The sequence below is a fragment of the Agelaius phoeniceus genome, chromosome 1 (assembly GCF_051311805.1).
Source record: "Agelaius phoeniceus isolate bAgePho1 chromosome 1, bAgePho1.hap1, whole genome shotgun sequence".
Lineage (NCBI taxonomy): Eukaryota > Metazoa > Chordata > Aves > Passeriformes > Icteridae > Agelaius > Agelaius phoeniceus.
In genome coordinates, this window is record NC_135265.1 from 45,456,019 (window position 1) to 45,471,877 (window position 15,859).

Genomic DNA, 15,859 nt, shown 5'->3' on the forward strand with positions numbered 1-15,859 from the left:
CTGCTGCACAGGAAGGTCTTGGTTTCACTGCCAGGGACATGGACAGTTGTTTTCTTCCCCTTGTGAAAAAGACAGATGATGTTTTCAGTGGGATAGACAGTTTTCATTCTGGGGTAGATGCTTTGACTCAAGAGAGTCTCCCCTCTGCTGTTACTTGGATTTTGCTGACTGCACAGCAGCGAATTCATTGTGCCCTGCTGTGCCCTTTCCTGCGACACACCTGCATGGCTCAGTGTGCTGTACTTTGACCTGTCACAGTGTAATCTGTGTGCAGCCCTTTGCTGTGGATAATTGGAGGAAGGCATTTTCTGGAACAGCACTTCTTGAGAGATGGGTGAAGAATGCCATCAAGAAGAAAATAAACTGGATTTCAACTTAAGGCTTGGGAAGGAAGTGTCACAAAGAATTAACAATGGTCTGCTGGGATAAATGATTAGGAACTGGTCCTCCTGTGTGAATAGCTGCCTTTCATAAGCAGGGGATAGATGCAAAACAATCAGGGAAGTGCCCTCTTGAAATAACATGAGCTTGGCCAAAGTTCCTGTTTAGGGCTTCAGCGTGCTGAACTTTCTCAATATATGTGGGGCTTTAAGTCTGATTTTTAAAAAACGGAGCATTGGTAGGATATTCATGTGTTATAATGATTCATCCTGAGGGGAATGAAGGTGAACCTGGAAGTAGGTTTGATTTCATTGAAACTGAAAGAAACTGAAAGCCTTTAATTCAACAATTTATAACGAGCAGTACATTACAAGCTCTAAAGTATCAGCCCAAAGGAAAAACCAAATATTGCTATTGGCAGAGAAACAGTAGTTCAGGATGTTGAGTTTAAGGCAATTTTACTCCAAAACTAGTAAATAAGAAGTGACAGGTTAAATCTTAATTGTTTCTTGGGGCACCAGGTTGAGGCCACTTTGTGCTGGGAAATGGAAACAAAGGCCTTGAGCTTCATATTGCATGTGAGTCAGTACAGGGAGAGAGCCCATGGCAGGGGCTGTGACAGGCAGCGTGCCTGTCACAGCTTAGTCTGTAGTAGCTGGAGTTTCCCGAGCACTGATGCATAACATGGCACTACTGCAGCCAGGGGGAGATGGATGTGCAGCTCCCCAGGAGGGACCAAGGCTTCAAGGATGTCAGTCCCACAGCAGCAGTCACCCATCTGTGGGGGAACATCAGGGTTAAAGGCAGGAATGTTTAACTGCAGCATGGCTCTTTCTCCAGCCCAGCATCTGGCTGAGCAGGTCTGCACTGGGGGAGTCATGTCCACCAGTGTCCCAGCTCTGACAGAGCTCAGTAGTCAGTCTTATCCTGGCTCCCACCCCCTCCATCACTTGGCTCCTGCTGAGCCTCCAGGCAGTTCAGTGAGCCCAGGGAGTGCTTTCAAAGAGTGAAAACTAAACATTGATGTTGCTCTTCTGCTGACAATTTGCATTTCTAGTATTTCTTAAGTTTGATGTGGTTGTGTTGTGCTTTGGAGCCTTCCCACAGATCAGCAGTTCTGACACGTACATAGTCCTGTATTTCAGGGAGGGGTTTGATTGGCCTTTTAAATTTTCTTAATTTTAAAAAAATTGTCACATCTGCAAAAGTAAGAAGTCCAAGAATTGTAAAGCAGCTCCATTCCTGAGTGAAACTAATCACTTGCTGAATGCAGATCTTGAGTGACCTGAGGCTGGATGTTGTAGTAGGTTATGGGGCACAGTAGGAGAAGCACAGGATGCCATTTGAGGGACTAGAATAGTTTACTGGACTGAGTGTCAGCACAAAACTATTGAAGATTTCTTAAGGCAGGCATGAAAAACTAAAAAAGGAGGCTTCATTTTCCAGTGAAAGTCAGTACAAGGAAAATCCAAGTGATTATGTGTTCACCCTGACAAATGAAGTGTTTGTAAGATTTCAGGAAGTACCTCCTGACTTAGAGAAACTAGACTGCAGCTCAGTAAGTGACTAGTTCATCTTGTGGGGGGAAACTTCTCACAGAGTTCATGGGAAAATGAAAACATGGAAAAATGTTGTTATAAAACACTTTTTTGTATTATGAATAGGGATTAAGGTCATACACATTAAATTGGTTCTACCTTTTAGAGAAAAGTACTTGCAGAAGCTTCATACTGCCTTTAGACCAAGTAAAACCTCTCAACTTTTTAGAAGAAAAAAGAATTAAAGTGGTAAATCAGACACTAAAGAGTCTCCTATGTTTTGAGTACCGTGTGAGTGATGTCTTTCATGTGATTGTCTTCTGGTCATCACTGATAATGAGGGGGTCGTTCATGTCCCCACTTCCCAACACAGCTGGTGTACTTTTTTTCCTGAAGGAAAGGCTAGAACTTTACTATTTGGGTGCTTCAGGTGAGAAGTATATTGAAAAAAAATTGTAAAGATTTTAATGGGCTTATCCCTTCTCATGGTGCTGCTTGATTAAGACAAAGACATTGTGACACTAAAAAAGGATGGGCTTTATAGTACTTGTTCAAGTTTTAATGTTAAATCAAAAGCATTTTCCTGGCTTTCACACTTTCTAATAAGACAGAATTTTAAAATCACAGTATTTTCCTCTGCCAAAAGCACTTCAAAATGCAAGTCAAATCCGTGGCAATATTATATAACATAAATAATGTCCTTAGTGTTTAAAGCTATTTTTCAATAAAGACAGAATGGTCTTTGTTGCCCAGAAAAAGCAAAAAATGGCTTCAAGCAGTCCTGCTTCTTTAAATTCAGACAAATAATATCCTTTAAGTGTGAGTTTTTTATTTCACAGAGAGAACTTGCATACTTTCTGTTAAGGCTAATAAGGGAAGTGTTTCATTCCAACAATTTAATGCTAGCACTGTCATAGACTTTCATTATTCCGGAGTCATGGACCGCTTTTGCAGGAAACAGCTTTAAAATATAGGTCAGCATTAAAGGATTTTGAAATGAGGTGAAAATGCTCTTATTTCTCTTTTGAGTGAGTCCTTTATTTTAGTATCTATAAGAGAAGTTCTCTCTTCTCCAAATCCTTTCTCCGTAGGAGGAATCAGTACGGACATTGTGACTTATGTGAAAGTTAAGAGGCTGAAAAGCTTTAGAGGAGGCATTGTAATCTGTTATAAAACATGTTCAGGACCTAGGCATAGATTTGGAGTGTTGGTAGCTCTCCAGCTCATAGGAGAGAAGCATGAAATGATTAGATTACTCACAATGTGTTAATCCTGCAGCAACGAGGAAACCTAAAAAAAAAAAAGAAATAAAAAAATCCTTGTGTTTACACCAGATTAACTAGTACAAAGAGGCAAGCATCTCCTTTCATGGTTGCTTTGAGATATATAATCTCTATCCTTTTGACTCTTCCAAAGCTCACATACAGAAAATGTTATCATTAGAAATAAAAAACCTGTTTTAGTTGCAAAGCATTCTCACCTCATCAAGAAATCAGTGCTGTTAGCTTTCTGCTTTTATACAAGAAGTATTGATCAAACTCAGAAAAACATGGTGACACAGGGAAAAAGATGAGGAAGCAAGCTTGCAATGAATCACATGTTTTGTTTTCCCAAGCTGCCAGGTCAGCATTCATAACTGGCTATCCTAACTCACAGAGCATTCAAAGACAGGTGACTCTCTCTCTTTTTTTTTTTTCTTTTTTTTTTTTCTTTTTTTTTTTTTTTTTTTTTAATCTTGTCACTCTGTCTGAATATTAAGAATTGGGTCTACTTGGCTTCCAAGATGACAAGTTTAGCATTTTGAGCTGGTGCAGCTGAGGTTACTTGGTAAATATGCTGAGGGAGTTAGTAAGGATCTTCAAAGCCCTAAAACAATGCATTTGAGGACTCCCAGTGCTGTGAGTCCCCTAGTGGTGTTGGTGCTGCAATACTTTTTTGTGGACAGCATGGAGAACACTGCATTTACTGGGCAGAAGAGCATCCTTTCTGGTCAATAGCTCCTGCTAAGCCAGTTCCAACCAGTCATGTTGTTTTATCCTTCATAATGATTGTGACTCTGTGCTATTGACTGAAATCTTACCCTGTCAGGTTCAAAAGGGAATGAAATTCAGGGAGTAGAAGACAGTATTCTGATGTAGTTTATATGAGAGCAATTGTTTCCTGCCCACAAAGGAGGCAGGTTCTCAAAACGCCGAAGAATTGCAGGTGTGGGAGAGAAATTTTCCTCCATTCAGATTCATCACTGCACCACAATGAAGCTTTGGTCAGTGGGTCAGGTCTTGGACAGGCATCATAGCAGATCTCTTAGTGGCAACATTATGGGGATTCAGAAACCTTTTATTTCACAGACAGGCCAAGGCATGCTTCCCGTTGTTTGTGCTCTGGATACTTTGTTTCATCAGAGTCGTTTCTGCACCACATGTAAGGATGTTTTCCAAAAAAAACCCCAACAAAGGATTTTTGCCCATGTCACATGTTAGTAATATTTGTACAGTGGTGAATATTGGAACTAATCAGCCTCCTGGGAACCATAGTTAGGCTTGGGATATTACTGCAAATAGATATTAAAGGGCTAATATTCTTATATTATCTGTAAACATCTCTCCTGCATCTAATTGCTGAGACAGAATGCAGAAAAAATAGACTTCTATTCCATTATGAGCTTTTTCTTCAGTTGTCTTCTGTAGAGCAGCTAATGAAACTTTAAGGGTTCACAGTTTGAAGATGATAGGCTTCAGTGATTTTTATTTTTAATTTCCCACTGCTGGTGTTTGCTACTAAGCACTTTCTGGTGATGACAGACAAGTGGACTATATAATGATGTTCTGCTTTTCATGAAGTGGATGTTCATTTTTATCTTAAAAGTCTGAATTCAGACTGGAAACACGTAGTTGAACCCCCAGGCTCAGCATGTTTGTTTGTTGGTTACTGAGAATCTCCTGAGGTTTGGTGGTGCTGATTAAGAACTACATTTCTAGTCTGTCAGTAGGTGACAAAACAAAAATTGTTTTCATTGTCTCTTGCCTTGCACTTTACAAAGAAAAGTTCAGAGTCCCTGAAGGAAAATGTAAAGGTGACAGTGAGACTGTAATTTTATTTTGTTTTTCAACATGGCCCTGGGTTTAAAAAATGGGGTTAAATCATCTATATATGTTGAAGTCTGGAAATGCTGAGAGTCTGGCCCTCCTGGTGGTGACACAATTTCTTTAGGGGTTCATATATTGACACTGGGCACTGACTTCAGCCTTTTGTTCTCCTAAATCTGCTGTTAAGAATAAATCAGCTTTAATTTATAGGTGGAACCCTAGGATCCCCCCTAGTGACATCCTCAGTAGGAAATGTACAGGTCTGCAGTGGATTTCCCTGCAGTCACCTGAGGCTGTTTTTGCCTGGGAATGTGGCACAGGTTCTCTCCATGCAGGTGGAGCAAGTTGCAACTTGTATTGTTTCCAGTGTGGCATGTGGCAACTTGCTCCAGCTGAAGGTGCAGGTGGAGCAAGTTGCCACATGCCACACTGGAAACAATACAGAGCTTGCCAGTATCTCATGGCTTTATAAAGAGTCTCAGCTCTGGGGACAAGTCTGTTAAGATGAATTACTTTTGTCAGTGAAGCTTCCCGTGGAAAGTGAGAAAGCAAACTTCAGCTCATTCTGCTCTGAGGTCCTCTATTAGGCTTTGTCTGCTCTATTGTTTTCCCCAGATAAAAGCAGTGATGTATTTCTATGTAAATGGAGGGGTTTTGTGGCAGGTGTACAGGCTTGTGTTCTTACATTATCTGTAAATTTCTGTAAATGAAGGCTGTTTTTAAGTCCTGTGCTGTTTCAAGGCTTGTTTGTATTTTATAAGAGGTTGTAGTGTGAGCATTATAATGTAAAAGGTGAGACAACCTCATCTGATAGTACCAAAACCAAATAAACCCTTGAGTAATGTGAAAAAGATATTTACTTATGGCTTAACCATAAGTAAATGGGTTTTTTCCTTGCTGTAGTATACCAGACACTTGCAAAGTACAAACAATAAAGAAAGTATCCAGAAATTAATAGGTTTGTGATCTGAGGCCTAAAATATTTTTTTCCCACATTTATTTGTTGTAGAACCATTCCAAATATGTAGTTTATTTTTCTGTTTCAGGCTCCTAAGGACCCAGTCTCTGGATTGGTACTATAATAATGTCAAAAGCCGCTTTAAGTGTTTTGGAAGTGCCAAGGTCCTGAAGAACTTGTACAAGAAGCATAGACTGGAGAGTGGACTTTGTCCTGATGCAATAGGTAAGAACAGCTGTGTTGATTTCTTATAAGATTTATTCTTGTCTGCTTTAACACAGAAGCTGAGACAATCGAAATTCTGAGATTATTTCAAGAGAGTTTTTTAAACACAATTTTCTTCTTTGTGAAAGAAATACCTCAGTGGAGAAAGTATGAAGTGTCTAGAGAGCTGTTTAAGAATTCAAACAATGTTTAATCTTAATTATGTCACTGATTCAGAAGAACTGTCTATAAAGTAAATTGCAGTTTATATTCTAGCTTGTGTCCCCACATTTTTCACAGTTCTGAGTAGTCAAAGAATGATAAAATAATTTGCATTCAACATTTGACCATAGGCATATTCCTGCAGTGTTTGAAGCAAAATTTGATTAACATGAGATACATTCAGTATCCAAGTTGATCAAAACTGACATTTCCTTACTTAGAGTTTTGCATGCTTAAGGATCTGAACTGGCCACGTTTTATTTTTGTATTGATGTTTGTAAATAGGTAAAAGATACTGATAAAGTATTGGCATCAACCTTTAAGTGATGACACGATTCACTCCTAACTATGCTCTTATAATGCCCCACCCCATAAGAAGAGTGATTGGAGTCAGAAAATGGGTTTGAAGAAGTAAAGCTTGGTGTCATACTGGTAAATTCAGCAAGTTACTTAGAACACAACTAGCTGAATATTTGGCATTTCACTGGATTTATTGAACCTGATAATTTATTCTTGTAATTCTTTCAAAATTTGTAAAGAGACTGTTACTTTTCCATAGTCCTTCCTTTGTCTTTTTATGGTAAGTATAGGATGGTAAGTAGACTCTCTAGTCCTGAGTGGAAATTTTAGGTGTTTATTATGAAAATTGACATAAAAGCTTCTAGGAACAAGCAACCTAGTTATTAAATTGTGATTTAATACTGTTTTTCCTTTTCGGGTAAAAAATTTGCATTTCTTGAGAAGATTCCTTAACAACTGAGAACAAATTTGTGTGAGGACAAGCAAATATTGTTTCAGTTAGGACACAGGTGGGACAATGAAAGTAAAAACTGTGGCCAGGGATGCTCCCCAACTTTTATATGATGTATTGCCTTTTTTTAGCCATAGTCTCAGTGAATGGGTGCTTAAATGGAAGTGTGAACAATGCAATGATGAGTTGCAGTGGCATATGCACTCTCGGTGGGACCTTTCTAAGGAAGGCCTTTGAGTCTAAATGTCATTGCTAACTTTCTTCTGCTATCCCTGTGACTCTTAGGTAAACCTTTTGTTCCCTTTGAAGATAAATACTAGTATAGGTGTCTGGGTTTTGCTTTATTTATACAGCATTGCCCTTTAAAACATAGAATCTATTTCTACACCAAATGTCATAGTAAAGTCAAATTCCCTATACTTAACTTCTGCCATGTAAGTTTTATGCCTGGTAGCTTCTTTTTTTCTTTTTTACTGTAGTAATAGTTTTTTCTATTCAAAATGAATGAGAAGTCTTTGATATGAAAGCAGTCATGTTTTGTACAAAAGCTGCTGCAGTCATGATTTATCCAACAGCAACAGGAGGAGGAATTTTCCAGTTATCCCTCATTGTGTGCAGTGCCACCATATCTTGAGTGAATATTCTAATCTAATAATGCCTTGGTTGTTAATGGGTGCTTCTTATAGTAACACATGATTTTGTCCTTTTTAGCAGAAGGAAGTTTGTATGAAGGAAGCTTTGAGAATGAAGGAAGCATTTGTGGCAGTGACTCTACCTTCTACCAACAGACAGAAGGTATGCTACTAAAACCTCATTTGATTGAAAAGTAGTCCTTACATTTTGAATTACTGGGCAAGTAGCTTAGAGTGCTGGGAAGCCTTGTCCAAAGGTCCAACAATGTTTTGGCTGAATCATTCAGCAAGACTCTTGTGTACCATGCTGGGACATCTTGCTTCAGCATTACACTTACTACATGCCTATTCTAGTGTGATTTTCTTAATGATCAGTGTTATAAATGATCAAATCGGAAACCAAATTTATCGGAAAATTTAGCAATGATTTATTAGATCGTTAACAAAATAGAATTTCGAGAAAAAAACCACCACAGCCAAGGCAGCGTCAACCCCGGTACCGGCGCTGGGTGAACCTGGATCAAACCGACAAAGTGTCAGCATCTCCCCGGTGGTTCACCCCAACTGCTTCATGCAGCGAGCTTATACAGTTTATTCTGCCTGAGGAGAGATGACCGAATGTTCCTTTGTGTCCCTTCACATGTAGAACTGGGGCCATACATGTGCAGGAATAGACAAAAGTGAGTCCAGCTGGTTTTCTGAACACTTCAGAAGAGTCCGCATTCACATGTAGCAGAGTGTCACATGCGGCAGAGTGGTGCCCAGTGCTTCAGTATGGTAGATGCAATCTCCCAGGTGCAGGTCCCTTTCGAGTAGCCCTGACATTCCAGGGAAGTCAGTCAGAAGATTTTATTCATGCGTTAACAGACTTGATATTATCTTAACATCTTAACGTTTTCTGGGAACTAACTGAATAAACATAAGACTCTGCTCCCAGCCGGGTGGTCAAAGACATAGCTTGGATTTTACAATATTTTATACATAAATAGCATGAATTATCTCTATCATATACTACATCAGTTTTTTTTTTACTTCCCTCCCATCTCCTTTCCTGTGCTCATATATTTTTTTCATTCTCTTTCCTAAATTTTGTTGTTCCTGCTTATAGGACCTTCACAAATTTTCTTTCAGTTATTTCCTCCAAACTATTTTGCTGCAGTCTAAAATAAGCAACATAAAATATATCATGTTTTATTGTATCTAAGATTTACATTTAAGCAGAAACTTAGAGATTGCAACAAATTTCTCTGTCTTTTTTATTTCACTCTGCATATTTATGGATTGAGGAAATAACTTTTTCATGAACAATTTAAGATTTGAATATGTGTCCAGAATATGAGTCTGAATTTTGGAGCTCTTTATGCAAAATGTACATATATAAAGAACATGATATTTTATCTTATTCTTCATCTAGGACACAGCATGATGGATACCCTTGCTGTGGCCTTACGTGTTGCAGAGGAAGCAGTGGAAGAAGCTATTTCTAAGGCAGAGACCTACAGTGACAGCCTGGTAACACTTTCAAAAAAAAAGTATTAATTTAAACAGGACAATCATGTTTCTTTTCATTTGGGTAGTGGTATAAACGAAAACATGATTAAGTAGTCACTGTCTCATGATATACCTAAGGAGTTGGGCATGGGTGTTATCAACTGGTATCCAAGACGCACATTGCATTCCAGAAGGTGACATACACTTTTAAGTGCCTGTCATTTCTTCCCACAGTGCCAATAGGGCATATTACCCATTTCCCAGTCTATACATTTTTTGTGGGAAGGCTGTTTTTATGTGATTTTAGCAAATACAGATATCCGTTTTCCTGCAGGACAAGCAGAATGAAGCTTGTTACTTGCAGGAGCACAAGGAGGACCTCATAGAAGAGCTGGCCACAACCATTGTGCAGAAGGTATGGCATGCTTTTTCCCCTTATGTTTAATGTCCAAAACACAATGTTTTAGACCTGAAACACTGCTAACAACAAAAAGAATGACACCAAAGTAGAAAGTAAAGTAAATTAACTACAACAGTGTTGTTAGCTTCATCAGCTTCATCAGCTTCATCAGCTTCATCAGCTTCATCAGCTATGTCTGACAGTCATCAGTTTATAAGTAAGATCAATCCAGTGCCCAACCTGATGTCCTACATGTTCAAAGCTGAGAGGTACCACTCCCTGAGGTTTGTGATGCCCTTTCTTGAAGGGAAGGTCCTTTCTTGATGGAATTTTACATCTGTATTTCACTTCCCCACAGGCACAAAGTTTTCTAATGTCAAGAGGTATGGCTCTTGACCATATACATCACTTCCCAAAATATACAGTTTGCTAGTGACCTGACCATACCCTCTACTGAACTTTGCAACATGTTCAAAGAAAACAACATCAATCATTAACACAGAATTCTCTTAATGATGCTGTGCAAGAGAAGCTTAAAAATCACATAACCCTTGGCGTGTCTGAATTTTGTGGCTTTTAAAGTAAAGCTCATTCTTCTCCCTGCAAAGCTCATGGTTGGCAGAATGAAAGTGGAGGGCTAGTGGGAAAAAATACCCCTTGAGTTTGTCTGGACAGTTTGGAGTAAGGCAAGATGAGCATGAATAGAGCACTGTTAAGGTCCTGTGATCAATGAAGTAACCACTCTGCTAAGTTAGTCTCCTTCCATGTGAAGTAAGCTAGGTGCCACATCTCTGTATAGGCTGTGGCATTTAACAGTGTGTGGATCACACACCAGAAGAGGAACATGTTGTTTATAGTACTGTCAAGAAAAGCCAGAAGAGCAGCAGCTCACTGGAAAATAATCTGCCTTCTTTTTTAAGGGTGACGTTAGACTATCAAGTAAGTCTGTTTATCGAGTGTTTCATAGTCCAGAGCCTCTCTCAGCCAAGCTTGAATTGCTACTGTTTTTGTCAAGAGCTGCCTAACAAGATCTTTTATGCCATAGAATAATGTTCTAATGTAGATATATTTCAGTTGTGGAAATGAAGTGTAGCAGGATATAATCTGTCAGTGTAGGGAGACATGAGCTCTCTCTGTCTTAAGATGGTGTAGATTTTCAAAAATAAAAATAGTGTCTAGAGACCTTAGACCTCTTTGTTGTCACTAGAACGTGTCTGCATGTCATGGGAGCCTTTGAAATTCCCCTGATATCTAGTATTTTATGTTTCTTGGCAAAAAGTCTTGTCTGAGAAAATACTTGACACTTAGATGCTGCTAAAGTGTTACTGTAGCAACAGGTTTCTATGTTTATGTAATTCACGTCTGGTATTCCTACAGGCACTGTTATAGATTGCATTGCTGCTTATGTGCTTGCAAGCGGTAGGACTTCAGATGAGAAGTAGTTGCATGAGCTGGAGCAGAGGGAAAGTCAAGTGCTTTTCCTGGGGAGCTTGCCTTAAGTTGGGGTTCATTTAGATCTTCCCCTTATGGCTCAGACAGTATTTCCCCAGCATCATTTTTCTGTCACCTCCCACCCCGTTTCTCCCGTACCCTGCAGATTATAAAGAAGCAGAAGAGCAAACCCGAGCAGGCTGAGGCTGACTTGGAATGGCCGCCATCGCGCAGCAGCGGCCTGGCGTCCGGCGCCGTCTCGGACCAGAGCATGCTGACATTCCCAGGGAGCCGCAGGGGCTCCTACACCTTGTGGGTGAGTGGCACTGCACAGCTATCCCTGCTTTCTGGGGCACAAAGCCAGAAGATTGCAGTCATGGATAAATATACTTGCTGCCTGGAATGGTACATAGAGACTTGCAGAGAACAAGCATTAATTCTGTGTCTGGACAAGCTGACACTCAGTTGCATGCTCTCCTAACATCCCATGGGCCATGGAGGTACATCACAGACATTGTGTTGTTTTGGTGACTGTGCTGGGGAGGACTAAGTCTGTGATATGAGCAGTCTCACTGCTTGATTTGAATGCTAACAGGACTCAATGCTTCAGTGTTTATTCCTCAAAACAGTTTTTCTGCTCACTTAACTTCTGTGTAAGTCTTCACTGACTGTTATGTTCTCTTTTGTATAAAGTTAGGTTTCTGTAATGTTTCTTTTTCTCCTTAGCCATCTTACAGAAAACAGCCACCACCAGAAACAAAAAAGGAAACTCAGCTGCAGAGCACCACTTATGTCTTACACTAAAGAGTGTTTCCTCCTTCCACTTATTTCTTAGCACAATGTCTTTATCTCCTGCTATAAAGCTGAAGAAAATCTGACAAGCTGCATTAGTAACAGTTTTAAGAGAGCAGCAAGTAAAAAGCAGTGAAAATAAGCTGTAGGCTTGGACAAGCACTTTGACAATCAGAGAGAGAATACAGTGACCGATGATTTAGTTCCAGTGCATTTTGACACTGTGGTTTAAGCTGCTGCTCCCAAGTGTCCTGCTGCTCTTCCAGTAACCACCTCTCCCCCGCTAAGCAGAACCACCAGAACTGAACATGGGCTATGTCCTAGTTCCCAGCTAAGTTTGCTCACTTACACTCCCAGTGAGAACAGATTTATGCCAGAATATTGACTGTGGGCCAGAGTTGCTGAGATACAGACTTGCATCCTAGTCTTCTAACTATTTGCAAAATGAAGGGGTACTGCCTGTAATGTCCCACTGTTACTAAGTGATCGCAAGTTAGGGTGAGCACGATTTAAGTGCTTTGCTCTGTCCCTCCTAGATGAGTTGTTTGTGGAATATAAAGGCCAGGAGAGAGAGAGTTAATTTTGTGTCTGTCTCAAATGAGGTTTATTTCCTAAGGACAGAACTCAGAGAAATATGCTGTTCAAACCCTCAGTCATTATACCAGAAGCCTGTTCTGCATTTGGAAACTTAACTTTGAACTCAATACATTTTGAAATTTCTGAAGTAACAATTTATTCCTGATTTTTTTGCCAGAGGGAGGCTCATTGGTTTGAGTAATAGTAGACTTTGTGAAAATACTGGAGAAGCAGAAATGTCACACTAAGGTGCAAACAACTTCAAAACCTCTGTAGCCATCAGTCAGTACTAGAGATCCAGATGTGTACAGTATTTTATAAGGACACTCCACCTCTTTGTACAGAGTCTTTTGCCACATTTTCACCATTTGTTCCAACTGTCTTCCCAGAGTGTTGTAAGGAACACGAATGAATTTGGCCATCTGCTGTGACTTGTTTCATCTCTCCCATAAATTTAGTTTCTGCCTTTTACTTTGCTAGGGTTGTGTTATCTTTTTCTTTTCTCCTTTGAAGTGTGTATATGTTTGTTTTTGCTTTGCTCTGAATAGAGGAGATTTTTATTAGTATGACCAGACACTCTTATAAAGGAAGTGTCATCCTGTCATTCCCACAGCTAAGATAGTTGCACTTGTGTTAGGCTGTTAGATAGCACAATTAAAGTCACTGGAAAGTCTACTGAAAGGCAATTTGTGCAGAGTGAATGTAGAGCACTTACAGCCTGCTTGATTCGCATCAACAGTGCTGAAACAACTCAAATTCCTTTTCTGCACTTGCTTCCCGTTCCACTTTGTTTTCATTCAGTGACAAATGGGAAGCATGCATCTGTCAGTAGATTTGCAGGACTAAACCACATCACTTTCACTTCTGTATATTATGTGACAAAGTTATCTTTTCTGCCAAAAGAATTGCAGTTTTTTTTCTTTCCTTAACGAAACCCAACAGAAGCTGGCAAAGAGGCCCTTTGCCCATTCCAGGCAAAGCTCCCTACTGCCTCCCAGGAACTACTGAGTCCAAGTCTGTAACAGCAAATCTTCTTGGATTCCACTACAATAAGTGAAATTTTCTTAGTTCCTAACTGATGACATTAAGTTGACAAAAAAACCCCAAACTCTTGATTTCTGTATACACATCCTAATATTGATCTCTGTGTGATCAGTTTAGTTTAGGCAGAGATCTGCCTGTAATGATAAAACCTTTTAATATTAGTACACACCACAACTAACAAGAGTTCTGCTGCAACAGATTTATTAGCACAGGTGTTCCTAGTGTAACCAAGGTTTTTGTGGACAGACACAGTAGACACAACAATCCAAAGGGAAGGAAGAAGAAAAACAAGTTTTCATTTTTTTTCTGTCAAAGCTATCCGAGGAGACTATTACTGTGACAGAGTTAGGTATGGGAACCTGTTTCCCAATAAAGGTTATTTAACTAGAACTTCCCCTATTCAAGTATTTCTTGGGTATAGAGGCTAACAAATTAGCAAAGGCAGATTAACAGAAAGACAGGCATGCAGGGGAAAGGGAGGTAAGGATTGCAAATCTTAAGGCAGTCAGAATTTCATAATTTAAAACTGAAAATTTATCTTAGAGGAATTTGTTTTTGTCTTCTGTGCAGAAGATAATAGATGTGCTTTTGCTAGCGCAATGAAAATAATATAAAACACACAACAATTGCATGCTGTAACACTGGCCTTTAGAAACCCATGTTTATTGTTGCATTGCTTTTTATTACCAAAGTCACTTCTTACAGAGTTGGGGAGTGCTGTAATAAACACAGATATCACCTTGTGGTTTCACCTGCCAAGAATTTTTTCTTTTTATCACAGTTATTTGTATACAGCTCATTCATATTAGCCAGAAACTTCCAGTAGTCTCTGAAAGCTCTGCATTACCTCCCTGCTCATCCAAAATCACTTGCTTTGAAAAAGTGATTAAATAAGTTAAATTTCCTCACTTTCCCCTTCCAAACTATAGTATTAATTGTTCAGCTGCAGTACTGTGGTGTGCTAGTAGCTATAGACATTCTCTTCTCCTTTTTTTCCATCTTCAATTTCTTTGAGAAACTTCGCCCAGGCTAAAAATAGTGAAACAGGGCTGAATATTTTATTTCCTCATCTCATAAAAAGAGATGGATGGCACCATCTGTTTCTCATTACCAATAAGCAAAGGCTGTGCTGTGTTGGGATGGGAGGAGTGCAGAGCAATGGGTGGATGCTTCTCTGTTCTCTCAGTCCAGTTCGCCTGCCATGCATCACTGCCAGCCAGAGAGCAATGGACCAGTTGGCAAATTGTATCCCATTTAAACATTGATGGAGTGAAGGCACCCTGGTGTGTTTTAAGTGCTGTATTAGTGGTCTTTATTTTACAGCATAAAGATTGCATATATAAACAGAAGCTCATCCATAATTTATAGTATATAAAACAGCTAGGGATGTAGGGAAAAGGAGGATTTCATTAAATACACATTATGATGCATCTCAGGGGAAGCAGAAGTATACTGGTTAAGCTAATTTTAAGGTCCACAGTGTACTGTAAATTGTTTATTTTTTCTTCCTTTTTTTTTCCTCAATTTGATTTGTTTTAAAGAAAAGGAAGGTTCCAGAAGCTTGAGGTTTAGCACTGCTTTGGAAATCCCTGGAGTTTTGCAGGTGCTCTGTACCTTTTAAGGTTTGTCTCAAACAAAAGTGCTTGAAGGAAACCTTTTTGAGGAGGAATTCTGTTTAGCAGTCATGCAGCATAGTGGGAGAGGGATTTCAGATGTGTGAGACATGGCACTGTAAGTACCAGCTGACATCAGTTCCTACCTGTCAATGACTGCATCAGAAACATCATATTTATGTCTAATAAATAAATGTGTCATGTCAGAGGGAAGGTGGAGCTTTTAACTTTTATACAGGAGCTGGCATCAGAAGGTTGCATGGTGTGTATTGCTGGGACCTACTTCCAGTGAGGCAGGTGTGCATTTATCCAGAAGTGCATCAGCTGGACTTTGGGTTATTTGCTGTATTGTTTCCTTTGAAAGAAGCCAACTGCAGCACAATCTTCTTTGCACAGAATGGGAAAGAACAGTGAATTCTGAGATGGAAAAGCATTTGATGTTCTAAAAATAATGTGTCTTTTTCATTAATATTTATTATTTGAAGATCAAACTTTCTCTAACTACTTTCCAGGTTTCAGATAATACTGGCATCTGCTGACTCCACAGGTGGCACTCTAACATTGTAATCTCACTGCAAAAACAGTCTCGATTTCAGATTAAGAAGGCTCTGTCCATGGTAATCTGGTTGATTTCCCTCTTTCCAATGCTGCAGAATGATAGGATACAACTAGTCTGAGATTTTGACTCAGCAACTAGTGCCAGATTTTAAGGCTCAGGTGGCTAAATAATCAGTGCAAGG

The 15,859-nt window shown here is 39.5% G+C and overlaps 1 protein-coding gene across 6 annotated transcripts in view; it reads left to right on the plus strand.

Annotated features, from left to right (window-relative positions):
• The window catches only part of MYRIP (myosin VIIA and Rab interacting protein), a 208,362-nt gene that overhangs the window by 147,027 nt on the left and 45,476 nt on the right, over positions 1 to 15,859 (plus strand). For 4 of the 6 annotated variants that reach the window (XM_077178005.1, XM_077178002.1, XM_054646900.2 and 1 more), the window contains exons 4-8: positions 6,052 to 6,188; positions 7,852 to 7,935; positions 9,187 to 9,284; positions 9,598 to 9,678; positions 11,261 to 11,410. In XM_077178005.1, coding sequence (XP_077034120.1) covers positions 6,052 to 6,188; positions 7,852 to 7,935; positions 9,187 to 9,284; positions 9,598 to 9,678; positions 11,261 to 11,410 — 550 coding nt within the window. The remainder of the gene's footprint in view (positions 1 to 6,051; positions 6,189 to 7,851; positions 7,936 to 9,186; positions 9,285 to 9,597; positions 9,679 to 11,260; positions 11,411 to 15,859) is intronic. The other 2 variants (XM_077177997.1, XM_077178000.1) reach the window with 1 other exon arrangement.